The following is a 17,138-nucleotide window of genomic DNA, read 5'->3' on the forward strand; positions in this document are numbered from 1 at the left end:
GGGACATGTGATTAATTACCACTTAACAAGCTTTCCTCTTACTGCTTTGGGAGCAGCCACACACATATTGTAATAGTCTCCTCGCCTTGTTAAATCAAAATTATTTATTTCTTAGTAAGAGGATTCTGATTAATTGCTTTTCAAGGTAGCTTAATAACAGCACGTTTCAAGAATGTATGCATTTAGGAGAACTAGAAATGCCTGAGCATGTCAAGTTTTGCCAGTGAGCAAACACAACTGCATGTGTAAAAATCTTAACTCTTCCACATGTTGATAAAACTCTGTGCCAGCCATACTGATTCTAACTTTCTGGAATTTTCCCTCTGAATCTTCAGGAGACATTTTCTGTAGTAGAAAATAGTCGCAGTTCTCTGCCTTCCCCCAATGCACCCCCTACGCCTAGTGCCCTAACCCCATGCCTTGGTTGGCGAGAAGTACTCCTGAAGGCAGAAGGCTCCCACGCTACAACCACACAAAGTTTCCCTTAGGATGCAGACCTGACCCACAAGTTTTACCTCTCGGATATAACCTGTGTCCCTTCCCCCCACCTCCGCTCATAACACTAAGAGCAACAGAGAAGTATTATAAGAATTTATTTTTTGTTACCTCTTCTAAGTTCACGAGTACCCAACAACTTCAGCATCCAGCTAATTGTTCCAATAAAGGCTGGTGTTTCTTGGAGGCAGGATTTTTACATATTTGTAAGTAAAATGAATTATACAGCTCTCTTCTCTAAAAGTGAAAATCTTTTCCCTATTCCTTCCGTAGCCACACCTATACATGGCCGACAGCTCAAGTAATCTGCACTTTTTGCAACGCTCCTGCAGGTTGACTCCTGCCCCGCAAATGAAAGTACAAGAAGCTGTTCCCTCCTCCTGGCCTGCCCCCACTCATATTGCTCTTACATAATCAGGTAAGCAGCAGGTAAATATTTGACCTGAGGGAATGAACAACCTTATGCAATGAAAAAACTTACAGCCCACTCAGGCAGTAGGCAGAAGAAAGCAGCCCTGCTTGCTGACGAGGGAGTGCAGCACTGGCCCTCCCCCTGCACTGCTGCCTAGCCAGGCCCAGCTTGGAAGGGTTTAGGAAGAGTTTAAGGGTTTATGTGCCACCATCATCGTGAACGGAGACTGCCCCCTCCCCACCGCCAGCAGCGTCGTGAGTGGAGACCAAAGAATGCTCTTGTTGAAGGAGAGGCCTGAGGATGAACTCAGTAGCTAAAAGTTGCTTTTAGCCAGCTGTCTGACCACCTGTGTATGTGGAGCAAGGAAAACACACCTTGTCCACCTGAGCGAGTGCTGTCTGCAAAGGGAAGCACTTGGCTCTGAGTATCCTGCGTACACACAATGTGTATTTTGAGGGACTAACTATGGTCTCCTTTTATGGGCTAAATGCTTATCAGGTCTCATTATTAGGTATGCCAGTAGACCACATTTTTCCATTCAGTTTGATCCAAAACAGATCCAGTTAGTCTACCTCACTCCCTGAAGTGACCCAAAAGACAGTGGGTGAGCGTGTGTGGAAGAATCGCTTCAGAAGAATGCTCCTGATCCGAGCTGTACACCAGCCTCTTGCCCAGCCACTAGCTGAGGAAGCCAGATAGGGGAAGAGATCTGGGGAGTTAGGAAGCCAGAGGAACTGGTGTATTGCTGTTACCAGGAAGAGTATTTGGAGATGTTAAGGAAGGCCCAGGTGGCAGGGTTATTCTGGTACAGTGGTGCGGATGAGGACAGCACTCAGACAGGGCACAACTCAGCAGGACATCAAGCAATGACACCTCAGTAAAGTTGCTTTCCCATCCTCACAGAAGTGCCATTCAAGTTCTCATGTGGTCAGTTGGTGCAAAAAAAAATTATGTTATTTTTAATGAGGCATATTAAAGCTGGAATTGCCCAGTTTCTAGCTGTCCTACCAGTCAAAGGCTGCACCATTTTTTTCAGGACAGGAGAAACTAAATTTCACAGTCAGTTTAGAAACTTTAATTATTATCATCCAAAGGATTTTTGTTCTCCAGCTGCACAAGAGGCCTAAGAGATGCTGCAGAGGGACTTATCCCAGGCCTTTTGAGGGATTTCTGACGGCATTGATGTCCATCAGTGCTGGTCAATCTTTAGCACTGCCTCCTAAAAGCACAGGGTAAGGCAATTGTAAAATATCGGAGGTCAAGCAGGTGGGGTGGGAGGCTGGCTTGGCTGATCAGGTATCTGGGTATTTAAGATTGAACCAGGGTACTTAAGATTGCTCTTTAAGAGAGGTATAAAGAAAGGATCAAATGGTACTGAAAACTCTGGCAGAAGGTAGAGAAGAGGCAAAGAAACATACGCACCAAGAAAAAAAGTATTCTTCTCCCTCATATAAGCCCTGGGTTCACTAAGGTTTCCATTTATCTTGTCTGAGTTTGTTATTTTCTTGACAGAGCATGAAGTTTGATCATTATGCATCCCTTGAAATGTGAAACTGATAGAGGAAAAATGTTGGGAGTAAAGCGAACTTACAGGAATATGAGCTACCCCCTCCTGTTCCCACTTCTTGGACATGTGCTGGCTTCTAATTGTAACTGATGAGTTTCAAAGAGGATGATGATGCTACCTCTTGCCCTATCCCATAGCCATCCTGCCCCGCTGCAGGTGTAGTGGATTTAATTGGGCTCAGAACCCAGCTGTAGCACCCCCACAATGATGCAGGAAGAGGCCAAGCTGTTGTACGGACAAAAGTACACAACTGTGTGACTGAGAGGAAGGACAGAACTTCTCAAAATGGCTTCACCACCACTGATGGCATCCGGGAATGTTGTCCCAGCCCCAGCGCAAGTCAATAATACACAAAGAATATCCACTTGCTATTGATGTTCAATTTCAGAAGTTTAAATGAATATTTTTCACAACCGATTGTATTCACTTGGTGATGCTGCATGGACATTCTTGGTCAAGGTCACACAACCTTGTTGGGCTGGTGGCAAGTGCCTGGCTGTAGCTGTTTGCCGCTGCCTTCTTGGAAAGCTTGATGCCCTCTCCAGCGCAGGGAGATCTGGCAACCCTGGCAGAGCAATCTGCGTGACTTTCCCTCAGCTATCTCAGCACAAACCCACCCAATGTACTTCAAGCCACTTTCAATGCTAACAACTACTGACCACTGAGTGGTATCACAATGTACTCCACCAGCCAAGCTGTGTGGCAGAAACGTGGGCAGCTGAAGTCCAGGTGCTTAACACACTCAATGGCTACGGACATTTGTGACACAATCTTTGTCTTCTTCTGCTTCAGGAGTGTTTTACCCCAAACTGATTCTTAACTGTTAATAAATAATGTCAGAATTAATTCCCCTAACAAAAAAAAAAAAAAAAAAAAAAAGAAAAGAAAAAAAAAGAATAAGAGTTGTCAGCTTTATCATTATTCATAAGCAAAAGAACTAAGCCCTACCCCAAATTATAGTACATATGTCTCTGTTTTGCCATCTCTTACATAGACAGTAAATGGCTTTTCACATGGGGAGCAGCCTGTTAATTACAGTGGGCTCAATCTCTTCTAATTGTAGATGTCTGTAATGCAGATTTCTATTCTTGCAATCTTCTCTAGGAAGAGAGTAGTAGTCTAGAGGAGTAGTCTTCTCTACTCCTGTCATAATTGAGCATAAGAAATGTACGTTTCAACATCTACTTTAAGATGTGATAAATTGGATCTTGCCAGTGTCATTTACTATATACAGGGTGCCTAGAATGATTGTCTTGAACATAGCTACCTACCAGCAGTTTGATTAATTTCATTCCATAATGCCTGTCATTCAGGAACGTACTGCTGATTCTAGCAACGAGACACCTGTTGAAGTACTGTTGCATGTAGTTCTGTGTTCCTTCCCAGAGATTAAAATGCGTCCATTCACCCTAAATGACCCTTCTACATTATTCCAATACCAGGAGAAATCAGCAACGCGCCATAGATTCACTGCAGTCCACCCTTGATTCTGAAGCCCGGAGCAGAAACGAGGCCATTCGGCTGAAGAAGAAGATGGAAGGGGACCTCAATGAAATGGAAATCCAGCTCAGCCATGCCAACAGGCATGCTGCAGAAGCAACAAAGTCAACACGTGTCCTGCAAACACAAATAAAGGTACTCTGAGAGCTCTCAGTCCCAGGCTGGGTTTCATAGCACACAGCAAAACAGTGATGGTGATTAAGAGAAGCTACTCTCAGGGACATGCGGGAAAAGCCCTTAGTGATCACTTCTGACACGAGAGAACACTGAACTGTGGATCTCTTCCAAGACTTGCATACAAGTGGGATGAGATCCAGGTGTAAAACCCCTGCTGGCTACAGTTTCCCGTTGGGGCAGAAAGTTACAGCATGAGGTACTGAAAATCTGATTTCCATGTGAGCTTGCAAAGCCTTTAAAAGTGGAGAGCGCGTCAGTTAGCCACAGTACAGATTGTGTGTATATATTCAGCTTTCTAATGTGCTTCAACGTAAGTAATTTTTGTTGTTGTAGTTTAAAGAGCCTTGCTAAGAGACCTTTCAAGTCATCGCCTGCCTCATCTCTCTCCCATGCTACGAAGCTGGTTCTGCCTCGGGCAGAAGCACTAGTTCTGACAGATTGCAGATCAGGTTTTTCCCTCTTTGCATCACATACCACAAAAGCTATTCAGATTACGGTCTGGAGGAAGCCTTTCTCGAATAAAGAAGCACTGAACATCTAGAGGTGGCCCTCTCATGTAAGCACAGTGGCTCAAAATGCATTTGGACTGGTAAAAACCTGTCTGCTTTGTTATAGGAACTTCAGGTGCAGCTGGATGACTCAGGGCATGTGAATGAAGACCTGAAGGAACAGCTGGCAGTCTCTGACAGGAGGAACAATCTTCTCCAGTCGGAGCTGGATGAGCTGAGGGCTTTGCTGGACCAGACTGAACGGGCAAGGAAGCTGGCAGAGCATGAGCTGCTGGAAGCCACCGAACGTGTGAACCTGCTGCATACTCAGGTTGGCTTTTTCTGGGTTAAACAGCCTTGCCTGTTAAGCATTGACACTGTTTGTCCATTGCTGTCATAAGGCAGACACACTCCTTGCCCACCTTCAAGGTAGAAAATGGTAGAGGAAATAAGTCACTCTGCAGGAATGCCACCTCGTTACTGTCAGGTTAGCTGGAACTGATGACTCAACCAACTGCATTAAACGGTTCACAGAAAATATAAGGATGGGAGATAACAAGAATAAATTTTATTTCTTACTTTCTTTGGTGCTGTAAAAACCCAGCTTCCCGCTTTCATTAGGCTGTGGCTGGGATAGGGAAGTATTTCTTTGAAAAGCAGCAGTGTTTGCACAAGGTGCTGTTATTACTTAGCAAAGCAAACTTCAATGCCTCAAGATCACTAGGTGCATTGTGCACAGCAGCAAAGCGTGCTCTACCACGTCAGGTCTTCGTTAAGAGAGCCCTTTGGACTTGGTCACAATGGGCACCGCTGTTTTTACAGGGTTGTGGAGGCAAATGTCCTGAGTCACCAGCACTTTTGCTGCAAAACCCAATCTTCTCTTCACCAAACAACCAACATTCAGAAGGAGATGAAAATGAGCTACAGGCTGGCAATATTTTGTAATATTCAGCACATGTGATACTTCAACAGTCTGACGTGGGACTTTTGTTTTAATCACCTTATTGACTAACTGATAATGGATCATTACTTTTCCAAGATGAACTGCTTTATTCATACTTCTGTTTCAGCCTCTTGCTTATTATTTTGCCTGAATTGAAATTTGAATATTTACGTTATTGAAAGTATTTGTAATATTTCCTCAGTCTGAAGCTAAGCGACATAGTAAAGGCCAACCCTTAACCCATACGTGGACCTCCCTCCCTAAATATTGCTCTGTGTAATCCAGGGGCTGCAAAAATCATTAAGCCTTTGTGTGCTATGGTATTTAGAAAAGTTATGTCTCAAATAATCATTTTTCCTAATTTTCCACTGTTTCTTTTGTGAAAAACATTATAAAGAACACAAGCCTAATCAATCAGAAGAAGAAGCTGGAAGGTGACATTTCCCAGATGCAGAATGAAGTGGAGGAATCAATCCAGGAGTGCCGAAATGCAGAGGAAAAAGCTAAGAAAGCAATCACAGATGTAAGTAGCCTCATTCCTTGCTCAGTTTGTTTCAGTACCACACTGTCTTAGGACAACCCAGCATTTCCGAAGCACCTGTTACAAACCTGATATATCTGAAGTGCTCCACAGTTATCTGGAGGCAGGTGATGAAACTACAAAAGTAAACAGACTAGAGGTTAAGAGAAAGGAAATACTTCTGCTTGATCTTTTTTTATTCTTACTTTCCCTGAGAATGCAGATTCCACTGATCCCCAAAGTCTCAGGTCACGTCACCTTTGAATTGGGTGGATTATATACCTGGACTATATATACTTATTATATATATTATATACTTATTATATATATTATATACTTCAGACAGAACGAGCACTAACAGGTCACCAGGTGTGCATAGAATCTGCTGTGAGGAGTACAATTCCCAAATCCAAAATGAGGCATCTATTAGAAAAACATGAGGATGAAGTTCCCAAGAAGAGACAGTGAGTGCATTCTTCCTGTCAGGAAGATGACATTTTTGGACTAGTATAGTTTCTTTTCCCACAGACCTGGAGTAACGTAGAGTTTGGCTGACATATCACATCATACCAGCAGACAGAGTAAAATCTAGAACTGGATGTTTCTGTGAGTTGTGTCTGGAGTGCCTGGATGAAGCTATTCTTGTACCGTGGTCTTCACTGCTTCTCAGCTGGCAGTACTGTTACTGCCTGCCAGAGAGAAGACACTGACTGTCCTTGATTCAGCTCCAGCCTGGACTGCAGTGCTTGCTGTCTTCTGATGGATGTTCAGTGATGGATACAAGAATCTGCAAATGGCTCTAGGAGGCAGGGACACATGTCAGATCAGACATGAGCTAATTGGCACCCTTGTTACCAGTCTTAGAGAACGGTCAGGGAATATGTAAGATGCTGAAGCTGAGCTTCCTATCACAGCACAGACTGCAGAAATTGCTGTGCTGTTACAGCTGCTCAGGCAGCTTTTGTCTATGGCTGTGCCAGGAAACTCGTCTGCCATTTTTTTTAATTCACTACCTTTCAGGAGTCCCAAATTCCAATATTAGACTTTACATAAGTTCTGGGTGAAATGCCTGCAGTGAGTGGCATAGGTTTACTTGTAGCTATTATAAATGAGGACATTGTGTAGCATGGATACAAGCAAGCAAAGACTTAAATCACAGTGTTAGAATATGGGGGGAAAAAGAAAAAAAAAAAAAAAGCATTCTCTCTGTCCAGGAGAGATAAACATACACAATCTATTCTTGGCAGCATTAGGTATAGCCAATGAGCCAAGTAGTGGATTATCCAACATGGATCTTTTATCACTATTTTCTGAGACATAATTCAGCAGACTGACAGAAGTGTTGTAAAGTTTGGTTGTTTTTTCAGGCAGCAATGATGGCTGAGGAGCTTAAAAAAGAGCAAGATACTAGTGCTCACTTAGAGAGAATGAAGAAGAACATGGAACAAACCATTAAAGATCTCCAGAAACGATTGGATGAGGCAGAACAAATAGCCCTGAAAGGTGGCAAGAAACAGATCCAGAAACTGGAATCCAGGGTAAGTTTGTGATCAAACTATGGACTGCTACCTGCTGCTTTACAGACTTGGGAGTGGGTGGGTGCCCTTGGGGTGCCTGGTAAGTTCAAAAGATGCAGGTGAGCAGCTCTTGGACACATCCTTCCCTTCCAAGATCCAGTTATAGTGAGCTGTGAGCTGTTGTAGCACAGTAGATGACCAAGCCCTTGATTTAAAAAAAAAAAAAAAAAAAAAAAAAAAAAAAAAAAAAAAAAGGCAAGACATCTACAACTAGGAAAACCCTCTGCTTGGCCTTTGCACGTGTATATAGAGCATCTAGTTCTGAGTGGGTCCTTTGGCTGCTGGCACAGCTTAAATACATTTATGAAAAAATAGAATGAAAAGGCTACATTTTGATCTATTCCTCACATTGAGCACTATTAAGATGCTGAGGAAAATGAGTATGTCTTGAACTGTGAACTAAGTTACCCTCTGCTTTATATTTGTAGCATAATTGCAAGGTTTTTTCCTTTTTTGCAGGTTCGTGAACTGGAGAATGAACTTGAGACTGAACTCCGTCGCAATTCAGATGCCCAAAAAGGAGCCCGCAAGTTTGAGAGGCGCATCAAAGAGCTGACTTATCAGGTACGCCGAGGACTGTAGTAACCACCCTGGAAAGAAAGGTTTTCTCCCTGTCCGGGACTGAATTTGTTTCAGTGTTTCAGTGAAGGATGAAGGAGGGCATTACCCAGAGCTTTCTCATTGCAGGAAGCTTTAGGGATGGGAGGAACATCTTCCTAGTGCTACCATCATCTTGCCTGATGAATTGTAACCAGTGTTAGGTTACTATTGCTGGGATTTGGACAGTTTCAGCACAGTACTAAATGGAGCAGGCTCACAGGACTATTCATACTGCAAGAGAAGGAAGAGCTCAGATGTCTCTCAGCTGTGCTGGTGTTGCTAAAAAGAGCCATAAGGAGTCAGTTAACTCTGGTGCATCACTCGGCATAGGGCTGCCCAGTCCCAGGGCTCTGTCACCTACTGCTGGGTGTAGTACTACTACTGCTGTAGTAGTCTCAGCCTCCTGCAGGCTTACTAACAGCTGCTGTTGCTGCTTGCCTTTTGAAAAGGTCTTCATCGCAGAGCACTGTTTCCCTTGCTTTCAACATGAATCCTGAGCAGATAATCGTAACCATCTGCTTTAGGATATTACTTAGCATCCTACATGTTGTCTTACTCTGACTTGTGTGTGCAGAGGTTGTTTTCTTAGAAGTCAGGGCTGCGGCGCAGGCACACAGAATTAGCAGGTCCTTCTGTTTGTGGACTGTGACAGCTTAAACCTGGATCATTTTGCCAGAAATGCCTGCCCCCAACAAAAATTTAAAATATGCAAATTACACGTATTTTAGGCCTGCCCATTGGTCTGTTTCACTCAGTAATGACGCTCTCTATAATGACGAGAGGTCCTCACCTGCCAAGCAAGGAACTCTGTGTGTACACATGTGTGTGCATACATGTATATGTGTGTGTATGTATCTCAATATTTACATACATATAAATAGGGAGGCTATTCTTAGTCCTCAGCAAGCAGGCCCTCACAAATCTTCAGCTTACAGATTTTTTTTTCTCATCTACACACAGGTTGATCACAATATGGCTGGTTCATATTTTAAACTACGCGTTTGTAAAATGATATATATGTCACCCATAAGTATTTGACAGATGCTTTTGTACACTATTAACCTAACTGATGGTGTTTTGGTACAGTCAGAAGAAGATAAGAAGAATCTGGCCCGGATGCAGGATCTGATTGATAAGCTACAACTAAAAGTGAAGAGCTACAAGCACCAAGCAGAGGAAGCTGTAAGTGACTATTTAGGCCTTTTTTCCTCTGAGAAATTCGTTACCCTATGACCACAATCTTTAATCGGCAAAAGTTTTTAGTACAAGTACCGAATTTGTGTGTATTACTATTTGTATTTATACAAACTCTTTATTTATAAATGTATTTATATACATAGTATATAGCATTTGTGTTGATTACATTAAGGTATTCCATTTTATCTTAAGATTGGAGTGTAATTTGCAGGGGGTGGAGGGAAGGGGAGGAACAGGAAAGACCTTTTCTTCTGGCTAGTCCCCCAGGAGACACGTTGAAATCCTCCCCGTTCACTTGAAATGAAGAGTGCCACTGCAAACAACAAACCCTTAAACAAACAAAAACCCTCATCCCTCCAAGAGTCTAGTGGTTCCCATAGAAGTGTTGGTTATTCATGTTGAGCACTTCTGTCCTGCTTGAAATGGAAGGCTTTGCTTCACGTGGACTGGAGGAAATCGGCTGTACTATTTTCTCTCACCAGGAAGCACAAGCCAATCTGTACCTTTCCAAGTACAGAAAACAGCAGCATGATCTGGATGATGCTGAAGAAAGGGCTGAAATAGCTGAATCTCAAGTTAATAAGCTGAGGAGCAAGTCGAGAGATATTGGCATGAAAAAGGTATGGTTCTACCATATGGAGCAAATGTGACAGGTTAATGACGATGGCACATGCTATGTATACAGGAAGATTTGTTGCATCTCCTCAAGTAATATGGACTAGAATAAATAGTTTTTTACTAATTTTTTTTTAGTTTCAGTCAACCCTTTGTTTTAATGTTACAGTAAATCTTTAGGACAGCAATTTGTTGCTTATACAAAATGAAATCTCTGTTCTCTCGATGGTGTCACTTAACCTCTCCGCTCAGCATCCAGAAGTTGCCAAACTGTCTTTTTACATGGGATATTTAAAAGCTCCATCTCTCTCACTCTGTCTGATGTAGGTTTCTACCTATGTAATAAAGCCGGGGGATTACTGCACTAGCAGATTGCCAGATACTTTAAGAGTGCTCTTTCAAAAATTGTATTGAATTGAAGAGCTTGATGAAAATAGTAGTCATTAGTCACTTGGATGCTGGGAAGTAATTAGTAACTAGAAGTATATATGTGGTGTTTTGCACTTGATCGGAATGGTAGTAGAGTAATACAGATGAAACTAAAAGGTGCCTAGGAACGTGGTCTGGAACTGAAAGCAAACCCTTGCTTGTCTATGCTTGCCTGATGGCAACCTCAGCAAGGAAGACTGGTGCTGCTATTTGTAGGAAAGACAGAAAGAGGAGCTGGGTCATTGCTTTATCTATTTCATTTACAAATGTAATGTAAACTCCCATACTTAATAGCAGGTAAGTTTAATGGGGGTACAGCTCCACAGTCAAGTGACATAAAAGAAACCTTTCTGTAATCATTTAGCTATTTCCATACCACTTGATCCCTTCTCTCTACTTTATCCACAATTCTGTGGGAGGAAATTTCTGCTTTTATATTGGACTAAAAAATCACCTCTAGTTGAAATTAATTCCTGTAGCTCCACCATCTACATTAAAACTAGATGAACATCTGGTCTCGTGCATTTGCACGTGATGGAAGCAGTACTGCAACTGAAACTCACATGAAGTTTTGTAGGCTTTAAGAGGAAAAATTTCCATGTTTTTCTTCATTTTTTTTCCACCTCCTCCTTCCCCCCCAAAAAAAAACTCCTAATTTCCCAAGACTCAGACACTAAAATAGGTAAATCATGAGAATCATTTATTGTACTTTGTAGACTGTAGTTCATTCCCTGTATTTTCCTAGCACCTCCTTCTGCCTCATAACTGCAGAAGTCATAGAGAAGTGGGCACTTGTTCAGATAACGAATACTGTCCCAAAAATCAGTGAACAACAACTCCTTTAGGAAGAGAAAGGCATTGGAAAGACTTTTTTTTTTTTTTTTTTTTTAATAGCGTAGCCCTAAAAATACCTTCTCTACTACGGCTATTCATGTTTTTGTATGTTCAAAAGTATGTTCATACTTTTGAAAGGATGTGTCATTCAGAGCAAACAACATCATGTATTGCAAGAGGGCTCTATAGAAATCCTCTGCTGTCAAAGGGATGATGCACATCTTAGCATAAGGACAAGAAGCCTGTCTTCTTAGCTGAAGTAAGACTCAAAATGACGGCTAAATTCAATATGGTACATCTATTTAGTGTTAGTGTATTTCAGACACAAGCTGGCAATGCTAGGAAGCAGAAGTGTTAGTTAACAGAAACTTCTGTCGTTTACATGTAAACTTGAACTCTAAACCCCCCTGTAAAACTTGAACAGTTTTTAAAAGTTTAATTTTAATTAAACTGTTAAAGAGTTCAAAATCAACAATGTAATTTTAATTTCTAGCAGTTTAAATGTAACAGTTTAATTTTAACAGTTGTGTACTATCTCTCTCAATTGCATTTCAGGTTCATGAAGAGGAGTAAGTGCAGTCCAAGCTGACAAATATGAGAAGATGTTTCATATAATCAGGCATAACCAAAAGCAGGTGTATGGGAAAAAAAAAAAAAAAAAAAGAAAAAGCACTTACAGAAATAAATGTCAAGTGAAAACCCAAAGAGACTCTGTAGTGGATTACATTCATTTCTATGTATTTCTGTTTTGTCAAGCCCCAGGGATCAATACAAGATTACACACTGCCAACAACCCACTTCATTATGTTGGAACAAATCCTAATTGGCAGATGAAATCAAACCTAAGGGCAAATGATGAAATCAAACCCAAGGGCAAATCCAGTCACGTTTCACAGTCCCACATCCTTCATGTGCAGATCGTTAAAGCACTCTGGATTAAACCTGTGTAGGGGACAGCCCTAAAAGCTGGGATAGCCCAGCTTCTAGCTGTCCTGCCAGTCAAAGGCTACACCTTTTTTTTTTAGGACAGCAGAAACTAACTTTAATGCAAATGGTCAGTTCAGAAACTTCCACTAGTATCAGTGGAAGCATTTTTGTTCTCCATCTGCTCAAGGGGCCTAAGAGATGCTGCTGAGGGACTTATCCCATAAGGACTGCCCCTGGCTCATAAATAGCATTCTTTTAAAACATTTCAATGTCAAAACTGAAAACAAAGGGAAGAGTTGTCATGGAACTGGAATTACAATACTCAGCGAAGTGCAAAACAGTAAGCCCTCTCTTCCTCTCATAGTCCAAAAACAAACCCAAAGTCCACCGACACTCAAAACTCAACCTTGTGTGACACTTTTTCATCGTCCTTTTAGTACACTCGCATGCCGGTTCTTCACGCAGACTCCTCATATACAAATGTCAATTCACTTGTATATGTTCTTTGTCAGTTTACTTGTTTGTTATTGTTGTTCAGATGATTGCATTTCCACTTGGTTCTTAGTGTAATTCAATAGGGAAGACGAAGGAACTCCTCTGCTCAAGCTTGTATTTCAGCAGCATGCTCAGTAGTTTTTGTGTTTGTGCAGACAGGTGTTTTTGGTATGTCAAAGTGCTTATACCACTCCTGATCCCCTGCATCTTGGAGTGATCCCGATTCTCTATTTAAAACAAAAACATCCATGAGAACTACTGATGCATAAAATTAACCCCCCAGTAGGAACAGAACAAGACATACTCATGTTAGAGGTAAGTCACTATCTTCTATTTTAACATCAGCTGAATAAAATAAACATGTACATAAAAGGGCAGCAGCATTCCCGTTTCTTCCATTTAGTTTTCATAAACATAAACAGAGCAATGTTAACTTGTAAATTATTCTGCTTCCTCCAGTTATATGTTAAAGGTTTCAACAGGTCCCAATATATATTCATCTTGCTTAAGTTCTTTAAATGAAACAGCTTCATCTCAAAGGTATTGGTTCTATTAATCTATCAGGGGGAGAACCATATGTCCTTCTGACTTAGTAGCACTAGTAAATAGGACAGATGTACAGAGAGACGAGATTAGAGGCTATATGGTCACAGCAGTCTCCCAAACAAAGCAATTTGCATGTCTTTACACAAACAAGCTTCGTTGAATTTTGAAGTTGGACAGAGCTGAAGTGATAATTTGGGCCCAAATGAATGCTAGTACAGCCCGTTGTTTGGGGATCTTCACTGGTTTTGTTTGTCTTGAATAAAAGTGAGAGAAAATTACAAAAATGCTTAATTATTTTCAAAGCAAGCTATCAGCAAGTATTTGTGACAGGTAATCAATTTTTTTCATCTTTTTATAGAGTGCAGGAGAGCAATCTGGTCAAGGAAAGGGCATGTTAGCATTGTTACAACTAAAATACTATTGCCTAGATGTACTAAAGAGGGCTTTTTGGACATAGAATATAGAAAAAAAAATAGGGCAGTTTACTTAAGCTGAGACTCGTTATTCTAAGTTTTTCAGTGTTGTTTGCATCCTTTATGCCATGAAAATCAAGTCTGTTTTGGTCAAACATTCAAGGTCTGAAATTCTGCTTAATAGTATGCTCAAAAGTAAATACCATAATGTTTGTACATACCTTGCAACAGAGATAGACCCCTATCGCTGCCAGTCCTATCACCACCAGTACTATCACCACCAGTACAACTCTTGTCACAGTTATCCAAGAGGTATCTGAATGTTCTATGGAAATACAAATTCCAAACTGTTAGACAGGAACTCAAAAACTTATTGAATAATAGTGAATATTAATCTGAGATATTTTATATTCAATTATTCATTGTTATTCATTGCTATTTGATACTTACATCAAAATTATGATTTTTCTCTTACTTATAATCTCATAGCTATGATGAAGGGAGAACATTTCCATTTATTGTTAATGGTACTGATACAATGGTCAAGTTACATGACCCATCCTATAAGTGAAGATTTCAAAAGGATACTTTAATGAATTAAGGGTGAATGGGTAAAAGCCAATTGCTTTACTTAACTGTGCTGATAGAAAACTGTTTTCTCATTAAATATGATTTGAGAACTTCTTATACAAGTCCTGTTGATAATCAACTAAGTTCTCAGGTGGGTAAATGCTGCTTCCAGGTACAGTGCTTAATGCCATTAACCGTATTCCCGATTTGCAGAAGTGGGTGGTACCAACAGATTCCACAGGGCATAAAAGCCCATCTAGCTGAGGTTGGCTCTGGTTCTAGGCAGCATTGTTTCAGCTCCTTTCATCAATATGAGAACACTCACATTTGAAGGACTCATTTGTTCATCTACAGTTCTTCTATTTCAGGTTTCCTTTCCACTGCCGCATCTTGTTCAAAAAAGTTTTTTTGGAAAATTCTACACTCCGCCATAAACTTAGGTTTACGGGATAAGGACGAACATGCTGGAATTTGAGCTTCAAGGAGGTATGTTTGTCTGACTCAACAGTTTTCTTTACACTAACTCCCCTCCTTCATATATATACCATGTGTATAGTCGCTGCCATTTAGAACACCCTATAGTTTCAGACAGAAACCAAGCTGTGGTGGGGAAGGAAGGGAAGACAAATATCCAGGTGTTATAACTTACTCTAGTCCCATTTTTGCTATGTTGCCTCTGTGTTTCACATTCTGCAGACTGTCCCAAGCTTTCTTCTTTTTTAAAACAATAATAGAGGTGCCGTATATTAGTTCTCTGTCTTTTAGTTGATTGCATTTAATGGATGCCTACTTGCTACTGCTTGAATGTGGTTTTGTTTTTTTCCATTCCCTTTGAACGGAGACTTCAAGAGGCACCACCCCAAACAGCACGCTATTTTTGAAAAACTCTGTAATTTGTTTACACTATGTTTTTAAAAAGCTGGAGTCAATTTTTTTTTAACCTCAAGTAAGAGTTTTCAATAGATAGAGAAGTTAATCCTAAGTCTGCTTGAAACCAGAGATAATGAAATAACTGTAACTAAGACTTCACAGCTGGATGTTTACTACAGTTCGTAAAAAGGAAGGCATACATACAAACATACATATTTCCAAGTGTAAAAAAGGCCTGCTGTGTAGAATTAAAGCTTTGAAAATAACAACTACATGCTTTTCTCAACAAGGTTTCTTCTGCAGAATAAAAATTGTACCACTTCTATGGGCATGCCTTCATCTCCCTCCCACCTTTAAAGAGAGTATTTGCTACCAACACAGCATTTAGGATATGAGTCCATAAGTTTCTTTGTGCTCTCAGCTGCACAGCCCTCTGTGCTTTGAAGAAAGAAAGAAGTCTTTAAATACATATGTCTTAATGTTTTTCAGTATTTCACAGATTTCTGGTCGACTCTGGCCCTGTACTCCCCTCATTTGTCCCCACCCTCTGATAGGGAAGGAGCAGCAACTTACCAACTTCCAAAGTTCTCACAGTGAGTTTTGTGTAGTGAGGTGTTGACATGTTACAGAGATATTCTCCACTGTCACTTGTGGTAAGATCACTCAAGAGCAGTGAACAGTCACTTTGGTTAATCCGGACTCGAGGCTGGTAAGAGTGAGAGGTACCATTGAAGGCAGCCAGGACCGAGGTCACTGAATTTCTGTTTAGTATCCAGACAACACTGATGCCCTCTCTGTGTAAAGTGTCACTGCTGAATTCACAAGGAATGGCAATGCTACTTCCTTCTGCTTTTGCCAGTTGGTCTGAAACAGACAATTACAAAACACTATAATTGGTTTAGAAAGTATTATCAAGGATGGTTAGTTTTTTCACCAATTAGTACAACACAAACATTTCAAATTATACTCCATTGTTTTGATATCCTTTTCAAACATCACAGTATTCTTCTAGAAGAATTTAAAGATTTTTAAATACAAACTGATCATATATACATTTAAAAAAAAATCTAATTAGTAACAACATATAATTGTTAAACTTGAATTTATTTTCATTTTGCTATTTCTCACCTAATCTGGGGGACTATGAGGGACTGACTAACAGAACTGATTTGACCTAGTGATGGGCAGGTAAGTGGAACTAACAGTTAATGATCCAATAAAATACTAGTATGGGACAAATTAACATCATAGCACGACTATTTAACTGCAGAGATCTGCTACAAGCAAGGGAAAAAACAGGAGGCTATGGTGGCTGGCAGTCTGCTGGAAGGGAAGTATAATACATTATTTTGACATAGTATAACCACACTTGGTTTCTGTGCATGGATCCAAATAAGCAGAGGTGTGGTGCTGAAAACCATTAGGAAAAATGAAACAGTACCCAGAGCTGCTATTATATAAGGAACGGGAAAGCAATATATTCTCAAAAATGTTTCAGCGAGACAGCAGACAGATGCAGGGGAATTTAAACAACGCTGTAATGAAATGTACCTTTTCCACTTGTGACTTGGAAAGGCAGATTAACAAAACAGACATTTCTGGTGCACTTGTTACCTGCTCTGATACCGTAGTTGAAACCTTCCAGAGTCAGAAGGTACGTAAATTAAAAACACCACCCTTGTTCTGAAGCATATGCAGTGGGTTAGGAGCTGAGTGTGTACTGGGTACACTTCAGGAAGAAATCTGAGCAATGGAGGCAGCCGTGCATATCCAATAAGGGAACTGCTCTTGCATTCCTCTTGATCCAATTAAAAATACTTCCTAAGATACGTGAGGGAATGAAAAGTACCAGTATCTGAATTTCCAGAGAATGCTTGGGATTGCTTGAGACAAAATGGAGACTGTAATTTTCGTATCTCGGTTTTCCATTAAATAACAAGATCAGCTGCAGTTTGCCCAAACA

At 40.8% G+C, this 17,138-nt stretch overlaps 1 protein-coding gene across 1 annotated transcript; it reads left to right on the forward strand.

The window, feature by feature from the left end:
* Positions 1-3,887: 3,887 nt before the first annotated feature.
* LOC309891938 (myosin heavy chain, cardiac muscle isoform-like) lies at positions 3,888-12,023 on the forward strand (the record flags this gene model as incomplete). Its single annotated transcript, XM_082784905.1, has 8 exons — positions 3,888-4,109; positions 4,767-4,970; positions 5,980-6,105; positions 7,470-7,640; positions 8,139-8,243; positions 9,366-9,461; positions 9,959-10,096; positions 11,910-12,023. The coding sequence occupies 8 exons, from the start codon at positions 3,888-3,890 to the stop codon at positions 11,925-11,927; spliced, it is 1,080 nt and encodes a 359-aa protein (XP_082641031.1). The 3' UTR covers positions 11,928-12,023.
* Between the last annotated feature and the right edge of the window lie 5,115 nt (positions 12,024-17,138).

Source organism: Aythya marila, assembly GCF_965140915.1.
Source record: "Aythya marila genome assembly, chromosome: 1".
Taxonomy (NCBI): Eukaryota; Metazoa; Chordata; class Aves; order Anseriformes; family Anatidae; genus Aythya; species Aythya marila.